Source organism: Cherax quadricarinatus, chromosome 68 (assembly GCF_038502225.1).
Source record: "Cherax quadricarinatus isolate ZL_2023a chromosome 68, ASM3850222v1, whole genome shotgun sequence".
Classification (NCBI taxonomy): Eukaryota; Metazoa; Arthropoda; class Malacostraca; order Decapoda; family Parastacidae; genus Cherax; species Cherax quadricarinatus.
In genome coordinates, this window is record NC_091359.1 from 14,068,328 (window position 1) to 14,086,109 (window position 17,782).

General features: G+C 38.5%; 1 protein-coding gene across 6 annotated transcripts in view; it reads left to right on the forward strand.

The window, feature by feature from the left end:
- Cyfip (Cytoplasmic FMR1-interacting protein Sra-1) overlaps nucleotides 1-17,782 on the forward strand; it is a 143,503-nt gene that overhangs the window by 33,642 nt on the left and 92,079 nt on the right. For all 6 annotated transcript variants that reach the window (XM_053789637.2, XM_053789640.2, XM_053789639.2 and 3 more), the window contains 4 exons: nucleotides 11,370-11,515; nucleotides 12,765-12,949; nucleotides 13,711-13,914; nucleotides 16,876-17,070. In XM_053789637.2, the coding sequence (XP_053645612.2) occupies nucleotides 11,370-11,515; nucleotides 12,765-12,949; nucleotides 13,711-13,914; nucleotides 16,876-17,070 (730 nt within the window). The remainder of the gene's footprint in view (nucleotides 1-11,369; nucleotides 11,516-12,764; nucleotides 12,950-13,710; nucleotides 13,915-16,875; nucleotides 17,071-17,782) is intronic.

The window sequence follows — 17,782 nt, forward strand, 5'->3', positions numbered from 1 at the left end:
GTTTGGCATTTTCTTCCAGAACAGGCCTTATCACACTGTGTATGCCACTACGATTCTTAAATCTCTCAAACCAACCTTTGCTGGCTTTAAATTCACCAATATGAGCACTAGTTCCAGGCATTTTTCCCTGTTCACCTGGGTGTTAGTCGACTGGTGTGGGTTGCATCCTGGGAGACAAGATTAACCCTTTCAGGGTCCAAGGCCCAAATCTGGAGTCACGCACCAGTGTCCAAGAATTTAAAAAAAAAAAATTTGTTATTTTTTTTATGAAATCGTAGAGAATCTTTTTGTGAAGGTAATAAAACAAAAAGTACGAAATTTGGTGGAAAATTATGCTCTCGCAAATTTTGATGTGTCAGCGATATTTACGAATCGGCGATTTTGCCGACTTTGACTCCCATTTTAGGCCAATTACATTATTCCAATCAACCAAATTCTTAGCTATTTCACTAGTATTACTTCCATTCTATCGATTGAGCACAAGAAATCGCCAAGTCAACTGTTTCAACTACAAAATAAAGTGATCGGAAATTGTTAATTTGGCCAATTTAACACAAAGTTCAAAATATTCCAATTTCAAAATAGGGTCCAGAATAAACAATGTAGGCATTCCTGGCACTAAACTAACATTTCCTCTGTTCATTAGTTATGTTTTGAGGCTTTACAAATAAATTCCATTTTGATTTTTTATTCACATAATGAATTTTTATTCACACCAAAAAATAGAAGATTTACTGTTATGCAATACTGTAATAATTATATAAATATCATCACCATATTTGTGAATGTTTATTAGACCCACCAGCTGGCGTGTATTAGACGTGTGAGGTCGTTTGTTTACTCTTGAATATCGGCAAAAATTTAACATTTCCGCTACTTTGAGCTCAGTTTCAAGCCATTTCCAGTGCGAAAACCAATCAAAATCATCTTTATTTCTGTAATATGTCTTCCATTCTATCAAATGAGACCAAGAAATCGCAAATACAACTATAAAAAACATATGAAAAAACACTGCAAAGTTGCTGTTTCAATCGAAAAATCATGATTTCAGTTTTTTTCTCTCATTATACACAGTGTGCTGCAGAATCTGTTTTATGTGGTGCACACATACCACATAGATGTATTCTCTCATATCTAGGCCCAAATGTACCACTCACAGTTTATCAGAGTGAGCTGAGCTCATGGCGTAGATCTACGGTTTGGACACTCACCGTAAAGCCGTAGATCTACGGGACGGACCCTGAAAGGGTTAAGGACCCCAATGGAAATAAGTTAGACAGTCTTCGATGACACTGACTTTTTTGGGTTATCCTGGGTGGCTAACCCTCTGGGGTTAATTGTTTCTTGGTATTTTCAATAAGCCACACCAACAACGGTGCTACAGCAGCAGCAGCAGCAGCTGACGGTGCTACAGCAGCAGCAGCAGCAGCTGACAGTGCTACAGCAGCAGCAGCAGCTGACAGTGCTACAGCAGCAGCTGATAGTGCTACAGCAGCAGCAGACGGTGCTACAGCAGCAGCAGACGGTACTACAGCAGCAGCAGCAGCTGACGGTGGTACAACAGCAGCAGCAGCTGATCGTGCTACAGCAGCAGCAGCTGACAGTGCTACAGCAGCAGCAGCAGCAGCTGACAGTGCTTCAGCAGCAGCTGACAGTGCTACAGCAGCAGCAGACGGTGCTACAGCAGCAGCAGACGGTGCTACAGCAGCAGCAGACGGTACTACAGCAGCAGCAGCAGCTGATGGTGGTACAGCAGCAGCAACAGCTGACGGTGCTACAGCAGCAGCAGCAGCAGCTGACAGTGCTACAGCAGCAGCAGCAGCAGCTGACAGTGCAGCAGCAGCAGCAGCAGCTGACAGTGCTACAGCAGCAGCAGCATCAGCAGTTGACCATGGTACCACAGTATTTTGATATTTCTCACCCTTTTTACCACAGGGTTGGCACTAGAAGCTTTCTTGGGGCCCATGGTCACTTATTTTGCAGATAAAATCACCAAAAACACTGTAATAATATGAAATGTTCCGATTGTGTGCTTGGATGTTACCGCGGAGGCTGGCTTGTAAACAATGCCACCAGCGGAACATGTGAGGCTGGCTCAGGCCGCACATTAGACGCGTCTCGGACGAATAGCGTTGAGCGGGTTTTTTAGCGGTATGCGAGGCAAAATCTTAGCGATAAAATGTATCGGTATGCGGATTTAACGTTATGTGATGCCAACGGTATGCGGGGGTCCACTGTAGATAGAAATTAATTTTACCGAGAATAAATAAAAAAAACAGCAATCATTTTTAGTGATTTTATTTCATGTACATCTTTTAGTGAATATCATCTTCTTACATATTAATATGTTTTCAGTTAAAAAATATTCAGTTGCGATGATGAAAACATCCAAAGAAACTGCCTTTGTGTTGACTAAAAAAATGGAAGCTTTTCTCTGATGGAGAAGAAATTGTTAAGCCTCATCTCCAAATACAGTGGCACCTCGGGATACGAACTTAATTAATTCCAGAAGGCTGTTCAAGTGCTGATACCGAACGAATTTGTTCTCATAAGGAATAATGTAAATTTGATTAATCCATTTCAGACCCCCGAAAATATACTTACAAGAGCACTTACATAAATGCACTTACATAACTGTTCGAGTTTTGAGCTGTTTGTATCCCGAGGTACCACTGTATTTGCAAGATGTCTCCTCCTCAAGCTATTGTTATGGAGTACATACAAGGCATAACACTAAATAAGTTTTTAAAAACAAGTACTTGTCAAGAGGGTTTGAAGACACATAGTGCCGCTGCTGCTGCACTCGCCAACTTTCACGATTTAGGTTTTGCTCACTTAGATCTCCACACTAATAACATCATCATGGATAATCCGAATATGGCCCTAGCTACAGTGTCGCCTGATTGATCTTGGTTTGTCTAAAAGACTTACTAAAGATTTTGATCATAACATCAAGTACACATTAACCCGTAAATGGTCCAAGCAGATCTACGTTCACATGTGTAGTGCTCCAAAAGTAGATCTACGTTTTTTGACATATTTTCAAATATAACAAAAAAAAAAACTAAATCGAAGTTTTTTTACAGATTTTCAAATGTAAAAAAAAAAAAAGATTACTTTTTTTTACATACTTTCAAATGTTGAAAAAAACGTATATATACGTTTGGACCATTTACGGGTTAAAGGTTAAAGGATCTATAAAACCTTAAACTAATAAAAATATTGATATCCGAGTTCAAAAATTTAAAAGAAAAATGAACATCCATGTAGTATATCTCTTGGTTTCATATTCTGAACAAGATAATTAATTAATAAACAATATAAATGGACCAGTAGGACTGCTGCAGTGTTCCTCCATTCTTTTGTTTTTATATAATTAAGTATTCTAGAAGGAAGACCTTTTAAGTAATATTCATCTTATTTTTCATCCAACATTTTGTTATTATTTTACTCATAACAGAATTTTCCTAGCGGCCAACATAGAGTAGGTCCTGGTTTAGAGAGACATGTAAGCAAACACCACGACTTATTTACTAGAAAATGTTTTGGTCCTGAGACCTTAATCAGCAGAGTTTAAGGCCAAGGTTCAAAACGTTTTTAATAAATATGTCCTGGTGTTTACTTATGTGACTAACAAAAGACTTGAGCTTGTGTGATCTTACTTGACAGATTGTTCCACTCATCTGCAACTGTGAAAACAAGTACTTAACTACATCGTCCTCTAAATCAAAACTGAATCTAATTCTTAGAAAGATCTGGGTAAAGTTCTATGAGTGGGAATGGTTGGTTTATAGAAGGACAGGCCTAGTTTGTGCCAGTAGGCCTGCTGCAATGTTCTTATGTTATTTTCAGTTCTTTCTTGTGGAAAATAGTAGTAAAGCATAGTTAATGACATTTAATGAAGGAAATGTTTCACCAAGAGTGGCTTTTCCAGTCCTAATGGAGAGATAACTAAGAATAATGAAGATTCCCGAGTGTTGTGCAACTACCTTAATCATCAATTTCTTGTTCCTACCTGATCAGTTCACTAACTTTCCTCAGTAAAGTGATGAAGTTGATGAATATGATGACAATATTATACATTTCCATTTCAATGACTATTTTTAGACAGAGAACCACACAAAATACAGTTAAAGAAAGTGTCAGCTCATGTTATTGTGGAAAGTCATGTCATGGATCAAGGCTGAGATGCATGATACTGATGCATGATAGTCATGCAAGGGTCACCATTAATGATGAATTGAAATGATTTTCACAGTGAATATAAAACAATGAATGTCTGACACAGTACAAGATGCATTTTTGAAATATACAAAATATTTTTTTTATTTTTGTGGGGGTAAAAGGCAGATATTTTGATAAATGTCAAAACCTTGCCTTCTTATTTTTTTTTGGAGGGGGGCAGGGGGGGCAGGAATGAAGATAAGATATATTAAAATACAGTGGACCCCCGGTGAACGATATTTTTTCACTCCAGAAGTATGTTCAGGTGCCAGTACTGACCGAATTTGTTCCCATAAGGAATATTGTGAAGTAGATTAGTCCATTTCAGACCCCCAAACATACACTTACAAACGCACTTACATAAATACGCTTACATAATTGGTCGCATTCGGAGGTGATCGTTATGCGGGGGTCCTCTGTATATCAATCTCACAAAAAAATTGGATTAGCCATGTTCCATCAGTAGAAAGTGTTCAAACAACTTTTCCCAGTGCCATTATGTGCCTCACTGTTGCCATACCTCATTTTTAGCTACTTAAAGTACACCAAAAATGAACAAATTCAGACGATAAATAACGACAGGATGAATGTTAGTATCAGCTGCCCCTTAAATCACCACTTACATTGCTGCACAACAAAAGAGTCTGAACTTGACTGGCTTGTGTCCTGACAATAACTTCTCCTCTTGAGTGATACAGCTTCTGTTTGCCACTTTATTCCAAAATAAACTTCACCACAATTGAACACTTGTTGGGGAATAAAATCCTCAGCCTCTACATGGTCATTAAACTCACTGATACATTTCTCGGCAGGAGGTCCTGTTTGTTTGGCCAAGTGCTGAGCAAACGGTCGACTACCAAGCAAGTTTTTTACCAAACAAATTGTTCGAGTTGGGAGCTATTTGAGTACTAAGGTACTACTGTACATAATACCATGACTACAGTACTGTACATAATACCATGACTACAATGTACACAATACCATGACTACAACACTGTACACAATACCATAACTACAATGTACACAATACCATGTCTAAAGCACTGTAAACAATACCATGACTACAGCACTGTACATAATAACATGACTACAGCCGGGATTGATGGGATAAAGATAGAAATGTTAAAAGCAGGTGGGGATATAGTTTTGGAGTGGTTGGTGCAATTATTTAATAAATGTATGGAAGAAGGTAAGGTACCTAGGGATTGGCAGAGAGCATGCATAGTTCCTTTGTATAAAGGCAAAGGGGATAAAAGAGAGTGCAAAAATTATAGGGGGATAAGTCTGTTGAGTGTACCTGGTAAAGTGTATGGTAGAGTTATAATTGAAAGAATTAAGAGTAAGACGGAGAATAGGATAGCAGATGAACAAGGAGGCTTTAGGAAAGGTAGGGGGTGTGTGGACCAGGTGTTTACAGTGAAACATATAAGTGAACAGTATTTAGATAAGGCTAAAGAGGTCTTTGTGGCATTTATGGATTTGGAAAAGGCGTATGACAGGGTGGATAGGGGGGCAATGTGGCAGATGTTGCAAGTGTATGGTGTAGGAGGTAGGTTACTGAAAGCAGTGAAGAGTTTTTACGAGGATAGTGAGGCTCAAGTTAGAGTATGTAGGAAAGAGGGAAATTTTTTCCCAGTAAAAGTAGGCCTTAGACAAGGATGTGTGATGTCACCGTGGTTGTTTAATATATTTATAGATGGGGTTGTAAGAGAAGTAAATGCGAGGGTCTTGGCAAGAGGCGTGGAGTTAAAAGATAAAGAATCACACACAAAGTGGGAGTTGTCACAGCTGCTCTTTGCTGATGACACTGTGCTCTTGGGAGATTCTGAAGAGAAGTTGCAGAGATTGGTGGATGAATTTGGTAGGGTGTGCAAAAGAAGAAAATTAAAGGTGAATACAGGAAAGAGTAAGGTTATGAGGATAACAAAAAGATTAGGTGATGAAAGATTGAATATCAGATTGGAGGGAGAGAGTATGGAGGAGGTGAACGTATTCAGATATTTGGGAGTGGACGTGTCAGCAGATGGGTCTATGAAAGATGAGGTGAATCATAGAATTGATGAGGGAAAAAGAGTGAGTGGTGCACTTAGGAGTCTGTGGAGACAAAGAACTTTGTCCTTGGAGGCAAAGAGGGGAATGTATGAGAGTATAGTTTTACCAACGCTCTTATATGGGTGTGAAGCGTGGGTGATGAATGTTGCAGCGAGGAGAAGGCTGGAGGCAGTGGAGATGTCATGTCTGAGGGCAATGTGTGGTGTGAATATAATGCAGAGAATTCGTAGTTTGGAAGTTAGGAGGAGGTGCGGGATTACCAAAACTGTTGTCCAGAGGGCTGAGGAAGGGTTGTTGAGGTGGTTCGGACATGTAGAGAGAATGGAGCGAAACAGAATGACTTCAAGAGTGTATCAGTCTGTAGTGGAAGGAAGGCGGGGTAGGGGTCGGCCTAGGAAGGGTTGGAGGGAGGGGGTAAAGGAGGTTTTGTGTGCGAGGGGCTTGGACTTCCAGCAGGCATGCGTGAGCGTGTTTGATAGGAGTGAATGGAGACAAATGGTTTTTAATACTTGACGTGCTGTTGGAGTGTGAGCAAAGTAACATTTATGAAGGGATTCAGGGAAACCGGCAGGCCGGACTTGAGTCCTGGAGATGGGAAGTACAGTGCCTGCACTCTGAAGGAGGGGTGTTAATGTTGCAGTTTAAAAACTGTAGTGTAAAGCACCCTTCTGGCAAGACAGTGATGGAGTGAATGATGGTGAAAGTTTTTCTTTTTCGGGCCACCCTGCCTTGGTGGGAATCGGCCGGTGTGATAATAAAAAAAATACAGCACTGTGCACAATACCATGACTACAATGTACATAATACCATGACTATAATGTACATGAAACCATGACTACAATGTACATAATGCCATGACTACAATGTACATAATACCATGACTAAAATGTACATAATACCATGACTACAATGTACAGTGGACCCCCACATAACGATTACCTCCGAATGCGACCAATTATGTAAGTGTATTTATGTAAGTGCATTTGTACGTGTATGTTTGGGGGTCTGAAATGGACTAATCTATTTCACAATATTTCTTATGGGAACAAATTCGGTCAGTACTGGCACCTGAACATACTTCTGGAGTGAAAAAATATCGTTAACCGGGGGTCCACTGTATATAACATCATGACTACAATGTACATAATACATAACTATAAATTACACAATACCATGACTACAATGTACATAGCACCATGACTACAATGTACACAATACCATGACTACAATGTATACAACATCATGTCTACAATGTACACAATACCATGACTACAATGTACACAACATCATGACTACAATGTTCATAACATCATGACTACAATGTACACAATACCATGACTACAATGTACATAACATCATGACTACAATGTACATAACATCACGACTACAATGTACACAACATCATGACTACAATGTACACAACATCATGGCTACAATGTACACAACATCATGACTACAATGTACACAACATCATGTCTACAATGTACACAAGATCATGACTGCAATGTACACAACATCATGACTACAATGTACACAACATCATGACTGCAATGTACACAACATCATGAGTACAATGTACACAACATCATGACTACAATGTACACAACATCATGACTACAATGTACACAACATCATGTCTACAATGTACACAACATCATGACTACAATGTACACAGCATCATGTCTACAATGTACACAACATCATGACTACAATGTACACAACATCATGACTACAATGTACACAACATCATGACTACAATGTACACAACATCATGACTACAATGTACACATCATGACTACAATGTACACATCATGACTACAATGTACACATCATGACTACAATGTACACAACATCATGACTACAATGTACACATCATGACTACAATGTACACATCATGACTACAATGTACACATCATGACTACAATGTACACATCATGACTACAATGTACACATCATGACTACAATGTACACAACATCATGACTACAATGTACACAACATCATGACTACAATGTACACATCATGACTACAATGTACACATCATGACTACAATGTACACAACATCATGACTACAATGTACACAACATCATGACTACAATGCACACAACATCATGACTACAATGTACATAACATCATGACTATAATGTACACAACATCATGACTACAATGTACACAACATCATGACTACAATGTACACAATAGGTTTGGCTGAGTTAATGTAGGTTAAGTCAGGTTTGGTTGAGCTAGAGGATGCTTCACTCTTCAGTGTTTACCTGGAATATAGCTGGAGAGAGTTCCAGGGGTCAACGCCCCCATGGCCTAGTCTGTGACCAGGCGTCATGGTGGATCAGGGCCTGATCAACCAGGCTGCTACTGCTAGCCACATGCAGTCCAACATACGAACCACAGCCCGGCTGGTCAGGTACTGACTTTAGGTGCCTGTCCAGTGCCTGCTTGATGACAGCCAGGGGCCTTGAAGACAGCCAGGGGTCTTGAAGACAGCCAGGGTTCTATTGGTAGTCCCCCTGATGTATGCTGGGAGGCAGTTGAACAGTCTTGGGCCCCTGACACTTATTGTGTTGTCTCTTATTGTGGTAGTTGCACCCCTGCTTTTCATTGGGGGGATGTTGCACCGTCTGCCGAGTCTAAATAGTTCACTAAATAGTTAACCTCAGAATTATCTTGCCAGAAAATAAAGCATCTCTGTGAAGGAATCCATCGTCTCAAGTTACTTGAACAAGACGCTGGATCATTCAGGTTTGCATGAAAATTTAGAAAAACTCAACCTTGTATTTTATTTGCTACACTCAGCAAGCTCATTCCTCCATAATTTGAAGTTAACTATATAAAGCCAATATAATAATGTACTGAGCTATCAATATACAGTGGCGGTTAACGAATATTAGTAGTATATGTACTGAGAATTTTTTCCCATAAGGAATATTGTGAAGTAGATTAGTCCATTTCAGACCCCTAAACATACACGTACAAACGCACTTACATAAATACACTTACATAATTGGTCGCATTTGGAGGTGATCGTTAAGCGGGGGTCCACTGTATATATATTCTATGCGAAGTAATTGAATTTATTTTAGTTTATCAAGTGTCTAATTGATTCACAATGAACTTGAAACGATTAATGAGTTGCTTGCTTCTGGTAGGAACTATTTGGTGCATAGTCTTGTCTATGTCCTCACATTCCCACATGAGGCTGGAAAATCTGGTGCTGGGCCTGTTAGCAGGATTCTCTGCTAGTTACATAGTGCAACTAATTATTACTTGTTATAATTCCTCTCATAAGGGTGGCAAAGAAATCTACTGTGAAAACAAAGCTGAAAACCCAACACAAACTGCCCGAGAAGAGACTATCCAAGACATGGATGATGTGCACTTCTTCACCCAGCTGACAGATAATACTATTAAAGAAAGTTCTTGGACCACAGTTGCCGGGAGAAACCGTCGCATTAAAAATAACAAACCAAACAAAAATGAATTAAATAATAAAACTTACGCTAATGCGCCTAAACCAAAAGCGACTTATTACAAACCCGACAGGGTCTGCGAAAAGGTCGAGGTGGCCCCAGACCTTCGAAAGGTAATCCTAGGTTCTGGGGGTACAGCCTTAACCCAATTTACAAAAACTTATTAGGTCAAAGTCTCCATTCCTGGAAGAAATGACCCAACCACAACCGTTACAGTAGAAGGTTTGCAAGAAAATGTCAAGACAGCTGTGTCTGCTATGAACACCATCTTGTAAGAATACACAATGAAACAAAACGTTACAAAATTCCTAGACATTCCTAAAGAGTTCCGTAAGGTAGTTGTAGGTTACCGTGGTGACAGTGTGGAAAAACTAAGGAAAATATATGATGTCTAGGTCACAATTCCATTGCAAAATGAACCTGATGGACCAATACGTGTGAAGGGTTCATCACAAAATGTTGACCGTGCCATTGAACACATAAAACAAATGATTAACGATTATAAAAAGCTATTACAAGAGAAGGAAAAAAATCAGCCCGTTGAAAAATACATTTCTGTCCCTCACGACAGAAGGAAATTCATCATTGGGATCAGCGGCCAAACACTCTCTCAACTCATAAGTGATAACAATGTTACGATTGTTGTTCCCAAGAGGGAAGATAAATAAGCACCAATAAAAATAATCGGCTCACCAAAAAATGTTGAAGCAGCAGCAAAAAGTATAGAAAATCTCATCAAAAGAAAACTCACAAGTAAGTGAGCATGTATGCCATGCCAGGAGCACTGAATACTAGAAGTGATTGTGCTCGTCGAACACCCACACGGATGATTTTTTTTTACACTGGGTGAACACCCACACGGATGATTTTTTTCACACTGGGTGAACACCCTCACATATTATTTTTTTACAGTGGGTGAACACCCACACGGATTATTTTTTTACACTGGGTGAACACCCACACAGATTATTTTTTTACACTGGGTGAACACCCACACGGATTATTTTTTTTACACTGGGTGAACACCCACACAGATTATTTTTTTACACTGGGTGAACACCCACATGAATGATTTTTTTTACACTGGGTGAACACCCACACGAATGATTTTTTTTACACTGGATGAACACCCACGTGTATTATTTTTTTTACACTGGGTGAACACCCACATGTATTATTTTTTTTAAACTGGGTGAACACCCACACGGATTATTTTTTTTACACTGGGTGAACACCCACACAGATTATTTTTTTTTTACACTGGGTGAACACCCACACAGATTTTTTTTTTTTTGCGCTGAGTTGATTACTTTTACAAAATTATATTATTTTATACTCGTATATTTATTTTTTTATTTTATACTAATATATCTTTATAAATATATATATAGTATTCATATGAGTTTAATAATCTAGAGGCCAGATGCATGAGAAAATTATCATACCAAGATACTATCAGTGCTTCTTATTGATCCTGGTTACATTAATAGTTTAATCTTGACATGACTACTCCTTGATTTTCAAGGTTACATTCACATTATTATGAATTTCACTTTGCACATAGGTAATTGAATACCAATTATAGTACTAATTTATTTTGATTACACCAGAGCTGCACAGTTCCTGAAAGTAATGAGTGATACACAGTCTCTTCAGGAATCACAGAATCTCTCCATGTTCCTCGCCACTCAAAACAAAATACGTGACACACTTAAGGAGAAGCTCACAGCAATCCCGTCATATGAAGACCTTCTCTGTGAGTATTTGGTGTGCGGTCTTCGTGTTGTTTCTGAAGGAAAATACTCTGCTTTTCAAATGCTGTATTTTTATTATTATTTATTACAAGAATTCAATAAACCATTTTTCTGCCACTTGTTCAATATTATTTAACCTTTTTTTTTCATCTCCTTTCCTCATTTTTTTTTTAACCTGTCGATCGTCTCCCACCGAGGCAGGGTGACCCCCCAAAAAAAAGAAAATCCCCAAAAAGAAAATACTTTCATCATCATTCAACACTTTCACCTCACTCACACATAATCACTGTCTTTGCAGAGGCACTCATGTGCATCATTATTCCTTTTTCCTCTCATAATTATTCATTGTTATTTAAGCTTTTTCTTTTGTGCATATTTTTTTTCTTACTTTATCAATGTTTGACTTTTTTTCATTCACATATGATTTTCACTTTCTTGCATATTTATGGAAGTTCTTCATTTTTTATTTATTTTTTACTTGTATATGCTTGGTTACTATTAAGTAGGACGTTCTTCATTCTTTCTACATATTCTTGTCTAAGTAAGCAAGTGGCGATTGCTTTTCTTATTAAAGTAATGATTTACAATACTTACAAGTTGATGAATAAGATATATATGCAACACCTTGGTGTCTTTATTTATGAAGATGTTTCTCCAACCAACAACTTTTGCTTTCCCATACATTGATTATATGCTGAAGAAGGGAAGAAGTGGAAGGTAATTTTGAAGCATTCAGTCCCTCAGCTTTGACTGAAGGTGTGCCATCCCTTAATCTTGATAAAACTAAATTAAATGCACAAAGATGGAGGCTTATATACTGGAGCTATAAGAGAGGTTCAGAAATTGAAAACATCATCACAGATGGGTGGGACCCACTAGTGAAAGTAGTCTTCAGTTGCTGTACCTCTCCTTTGGCATTAGTATAAAAATTTCCATCCTCATACATTTGCTGTAGCTTTATCAAGGCTAAAGGACCACACGTGAAGGACTGAACACCTTAAAATTACCTCTCTGTTTCTTCCACTGTCTCCAGTATATAACCTCTGTATCAGATTGAAAAAGTCACTGATTGGCAAAACATCTTCATAAATAATGATATCTAGGTGTTGCATGTGCATCGTATTCACATACCTTTCTCACTAGGTTGTTAACTTGTGGTTGACTATACTGTATATTACTACTATTTAAACTTCACAAGCTTTCACTAGGTTTTTTACGTGTATGTTTTCATTACCTACTTTGTGACTTCAGGTGATGTGGTGAACATCTCAGTTCATATGTTTGAGAACCGCATGTACCTGGCTCCCAAGGAGAAACAGATGCTGGTGAAGGTGATGGGCTTTGGCCTCTTCCTCATTGACTCGGAAATCTGCAACATCAATAAACTAGACCAGAAGAAGAAGATCAAACTGGATAAGATAGACAAAATTTTTAAGGTAATAATCAAAGATTTATTTCTATATGTGTAGTACATAATTTTGCATTACTCAAAGGATAATCAGAATGTTGTATGGCAGTAAAAGCCGTTTTGTATTTTCATTTGCTTATGGGTAAGCAAACCCTTCTATTAAATTAAATCAATCTCTTATTTTAATATAAATATACCATGTAGTGAAATAAGATGTTTGGGAAGTTTAAGTAGCAGTTGAAATAATTAGTACATGTAACAGTAATAAAGGAGGTGTTGTGGGCAAGGGGTTTGGACTTCCAGGAAGTGTGCGTGAGCGTGTTAGATAGGAGTGAATGGAGACGAATGGTATTTGGGACCTGACGAGCTGTTGGAGTGTGAGCAGGGTAATATTTAGTGAAGGGATTCAGGGAAACCGGTTATTTTATATATCCGGACTTGAGTCCTGGAAATGGGAAGTACAATGCCTGCACTCTAAAGGAGGGGTTTGGGATATTGGCAGTTTGGAGGGGTATATTGTGTATTTTTATATGTATATACTTCTAAGCTGTTGTAGTCTGGGCACCTCTGCAAAAACAGTGATTATGTGTGAGTGAGGTGAAAGTGTTGAATGAAGATGGAAGTATTTTCTTTTTGGGGATTTTCTTTCTTTTTGGGTCACCCTGCCTCGGTGGGAGACGGCCGACTTGTTGAAAAAAAACAAAAAAACAGTAGTATCAAAAGTACAAGAGCTAATAATATTGGAACTTGAGTGTTTTTATTGACCTAAGTTACCTTTTACATTTACAGAATTTAGAAGTTGTACCACTGTTTGGAGATATGCAGATTGCTCCTTTCAATTATATAAAAAGGAGCAAGAACTTTGATTCCAAGATGTGGCCAATGTGTAGTGCCTCATCCATCAGTCCCCAGGCAGACCTTATGTGCCATCTGCCTCGTATCCGTGAGGAGCATATCAAATACATCTCTGATCTTGCTAGATATAGTAATGAGGTGTGTCTTGCAAATAAAGTTAATGAATTATATCTATAGGTATTTTCCTTATAGTGTTTAAGACTTAAGGAACATTTCATGTGTTAGTACAGGTTGACCAACACTAATCTGGCACCATCAGGACCTGTAGGGTGCCAGATTACTGATTTTGCTGGATTACAGAGTGGTTAGGTTAGAATACACTTAACCCAACGGCGATATTTACGCATGGGCGACTTCACCCACTTTACGCCCTATTTTTGGCCCATTCCATTGTTCTAGTCTACCAAACTCATAGCTATTTTGCTAGTATTCCTTCTGTTCTGTTGGCTGAGTACAAGAAACTGCCCATTTACCAGAAATCGGTAATTTGGCCAGTTTCACACAAATTTCAAGAGATGCCAGTTTCAAAATAGGGTCCAGAATAAACATTGCAGACATTCCTAGCACTAAAATAACATTTTCTCTGTTCATTTGTCACGTCTCCAGGCCCTTCTTATATTACGCTTGCTCTCCATTTTGAATTTTCATTCACACACAGAGTAGAAGATTTACTATTATGTAGACTACTGCATTATTATAATAGTTGTATAAATAATGTCAAGTCATTCGTGACTGCGTATTAGACCGGCCAGTTGGACACGTATTGGACGGTGACATCATTTGTTTACTCTTCAAAAATCAAACATTTCTGCTAGTTTGAGCTCAATTTCAAGGTACTTTCTATCATGAAATCAATCAAAATCACATCTATTTCTGTAATATATCTTCCATTCTATCAAATGAGACAAAAAAACGAGAACACAACCATAAAAGCCATACGAAAATACGCTGCAAAGTTGCTGTTTTACACCATAAACAGGGTTGTAGTTTTTCTCATTACACACTGTGTGCTGTATGATTTTTTTTTATATAGTGCACACTTACCACACAGACCTGTTCTCTCATATGTATGCCCAAATTTACCAGTCACAGCTTATCTGAGTGAGCTGAGCTCATGGCAACTGACAGTGGCTTCAAAGCCACCTTATCTTTTATGGACAGTGTACTGTGTATATGCTTTACACAACAAGAAGCATGGCTAGGACTAAAAGTGAATAGGTTATAACGGTAAATGGAAAAAAAGAAATTGGAATGACTTATGCAGCAAGTAGTGCCACTTAAGTATGATAAGGTACCTAAATTACTGGAAATGGTTGAAGGTCCTTGATCTGTATTTCCTGGAATGCAGGCGAGAGAGACACATGATAATATACACTTGGAAGGTCCTGGAGGGATTGGTACCAAACCTGCACTCGAAAATCACTCCCTATGAAAGTAAAAGACTCGGCAGGAGATGTAACATTCCCCCGATGAAAAGCAGGGCTGCCATGAGTACACTGAGAGACAACACAGTAAGTGTCCAGGGCCCAAGACTGTTCAACTGCCTCCCAGCATACATAAGGGAAATTACCAATAGACCCCTGGCTGTCTTCAAGAAGGCACTAGACAGGCACCAAAAGTCAGTACCTGACAGCCAGGCTGTGGTTCATGCATCAGTTTGCGTGCGGCCAGCAGTAACAACGTGGCTGATCAGGCCCTGATCCACCATGAGGCCTGGTCTCAGACCGAGCCACGGGGGCATTGACCCCCGAAACCCTCTCCAGGTAAACCAAACAGTAGCGGCAGGTTGGTGTGACAACTCCAGAAATTTGAAATTATGCTTGCCAAAATAGTGCTAGAATACTGACGGAATCGCATTAGTGATGGTCGACCTGTATATACACTACAGCCTCTCCTCACTTAATGACAAAGTTCCATTCCTAAGACTGTGTCAGTAAACGAATTCATCACTAAACGAGCATACTATAATTATAGTCATGTAGTGGGTTTGTGTCAACCATCTTTGATATTGTTTTAATGTCACGTTTGCACCATTTATAACACTTATTATATTTTTAAATGTTTATACAGTAGTGTACTGTATATTGTAATAAACAGAATAGAGGAGATCAGCTCTCATATACATTATTTAGGTATGCATACTGGCCAGAGAATCCATCATAAGGCCGAGTCGTTGGTAAACGAGTACGTCACTAAGTGAGAACAGTGTAGTAATATATGTTTTTGTTACTTTGTGTGTTTTATCACATTAGAGCTTCCCACTAATGTAAGTTAACCCAATGAGGAAAAGGTATTCACCATCATTCATTTATTAAATCTCTTGCTTGAAGTACGTGAACATCACAATACAAATAGCCTTCTGAAATGCACCATCCCCATCTAACATAAATTGATTTTATTTACTTATATCATAGACCTAGGCTGTCAAGCGACTAGTATGAGAATATGAGTCGATGCATCAGTCACAGCAGCTTTAATATTATTAGAGTACCTCCATATAAGCTTGCCAGTCATACTCTGGATCATGCTGTCTGTACTTCCCTTCTTCATCTTACTCTGTATGTCATATTTTTCTTCTGTTAGCCTAGCTTTTACTGTTTCATCCTTCTGAAGAGACGTCAGATGCAGGTCAAAATATTCATTTTGTTTTCCTCATATTTTTGCCACTACTTGGTATGTTTCAATTAGATGAAATAGAGAGAACCTTAAGTAGGTGTATATCTGGGTGTTTGACTCGGGTGCAGCCAGGGAAGGCTAAGGGGGCTAAAGCCTCCACAGAGGCAAATACTTTCCATATTTTTTTTCAATTAATGGCCGGTGACCACAAAAGCATGATAGTTTAAGAAATTTCACACCCACACACTGAAAATCATATTTTTAAAGATAATTTTTTTGTTTTCAACATCTGTATTTTTAAGCTCCTCCAGATTGAAGTTCTGGCTTAAGCCTCTCCAGAATGTAATCCTGGCTGCACTTCTGGTCTGGACTAAGAGAAATCAGTCATCTCAAGTGATAATATTTTCAGTAGTGACAATTTTTTTTTGGGTTGATTAGATGTTGATAAGTAGTCTTATTCTAATAAATTGATGATCTTCCTAGGTTATTACTACATACAAAGAGACTGCTAGAACTGATGCAGAGAACAAAGATATAGCAGATTTGGCTCTCCATGGTCTGCAGCTACTCAGTGAATGGACGAGTGTTGTCACAGAATTATATTCATGGAAACTTCTTCACCCAACAGATCACCACTCAAACAACCATTGTCCTGTTGATGCCGAGGAATATGAGAGAGTAAGCTCTTTTTGACTTAGAGAATATTCTTGTTTTTGCCAATACATTCCTCAGTGTCATGTTTGCTAGTGGTGAGTTCTAGCTCTTGGTCCTGCTTCTTAAATCTATGTATTTTAGTCAACTAATATGAAATGGCAATTTTATATTTATTTTTGAACCCCTGGTATAGAGTCAGCTTGTACTGTACTGTTGAAAAGTGTTTTCATGTATTTCTGTGGCTCATTTCAGTATATAGTTCCCATCCATGTCATCTTCTAGTTACTTCTCTAGTTAGAGTGTCTCTGGTCTTCCCTGTCCTCCCAGTTTCATTACCTTGTTTTTACTGCACTGTGGTTAAATTTTGGTAATAACTTTTTTTACTTTTCCTGTAGTCTGCTCAGGTTTTGCAGCCTTCTTTCCCATTTGTATTCTGTATGTATTGACATCTTCAAACAAGGATATGCTGTATTTCATATCTTCTGGTAAGTAACTTATATATTCTTGGAAAAAATATAGGAATCAGTTCAATGCTTTGGGTACACCATTAGTTATGTTCCCATTCTGATGCTTCATCCCCTGCTGAAACTCTTTGCTTCCTCTCAGTCAGATATATGCTACTACCTTTATTTTATTCATATCTGTGCACCTCTGGCAAGACAGTGTTAATGTGAGTGATGGTGAAAGTGTTTCCTTTTTAGGTCACCCTGCCTCTGTGAGAGACAGCCAGCATATA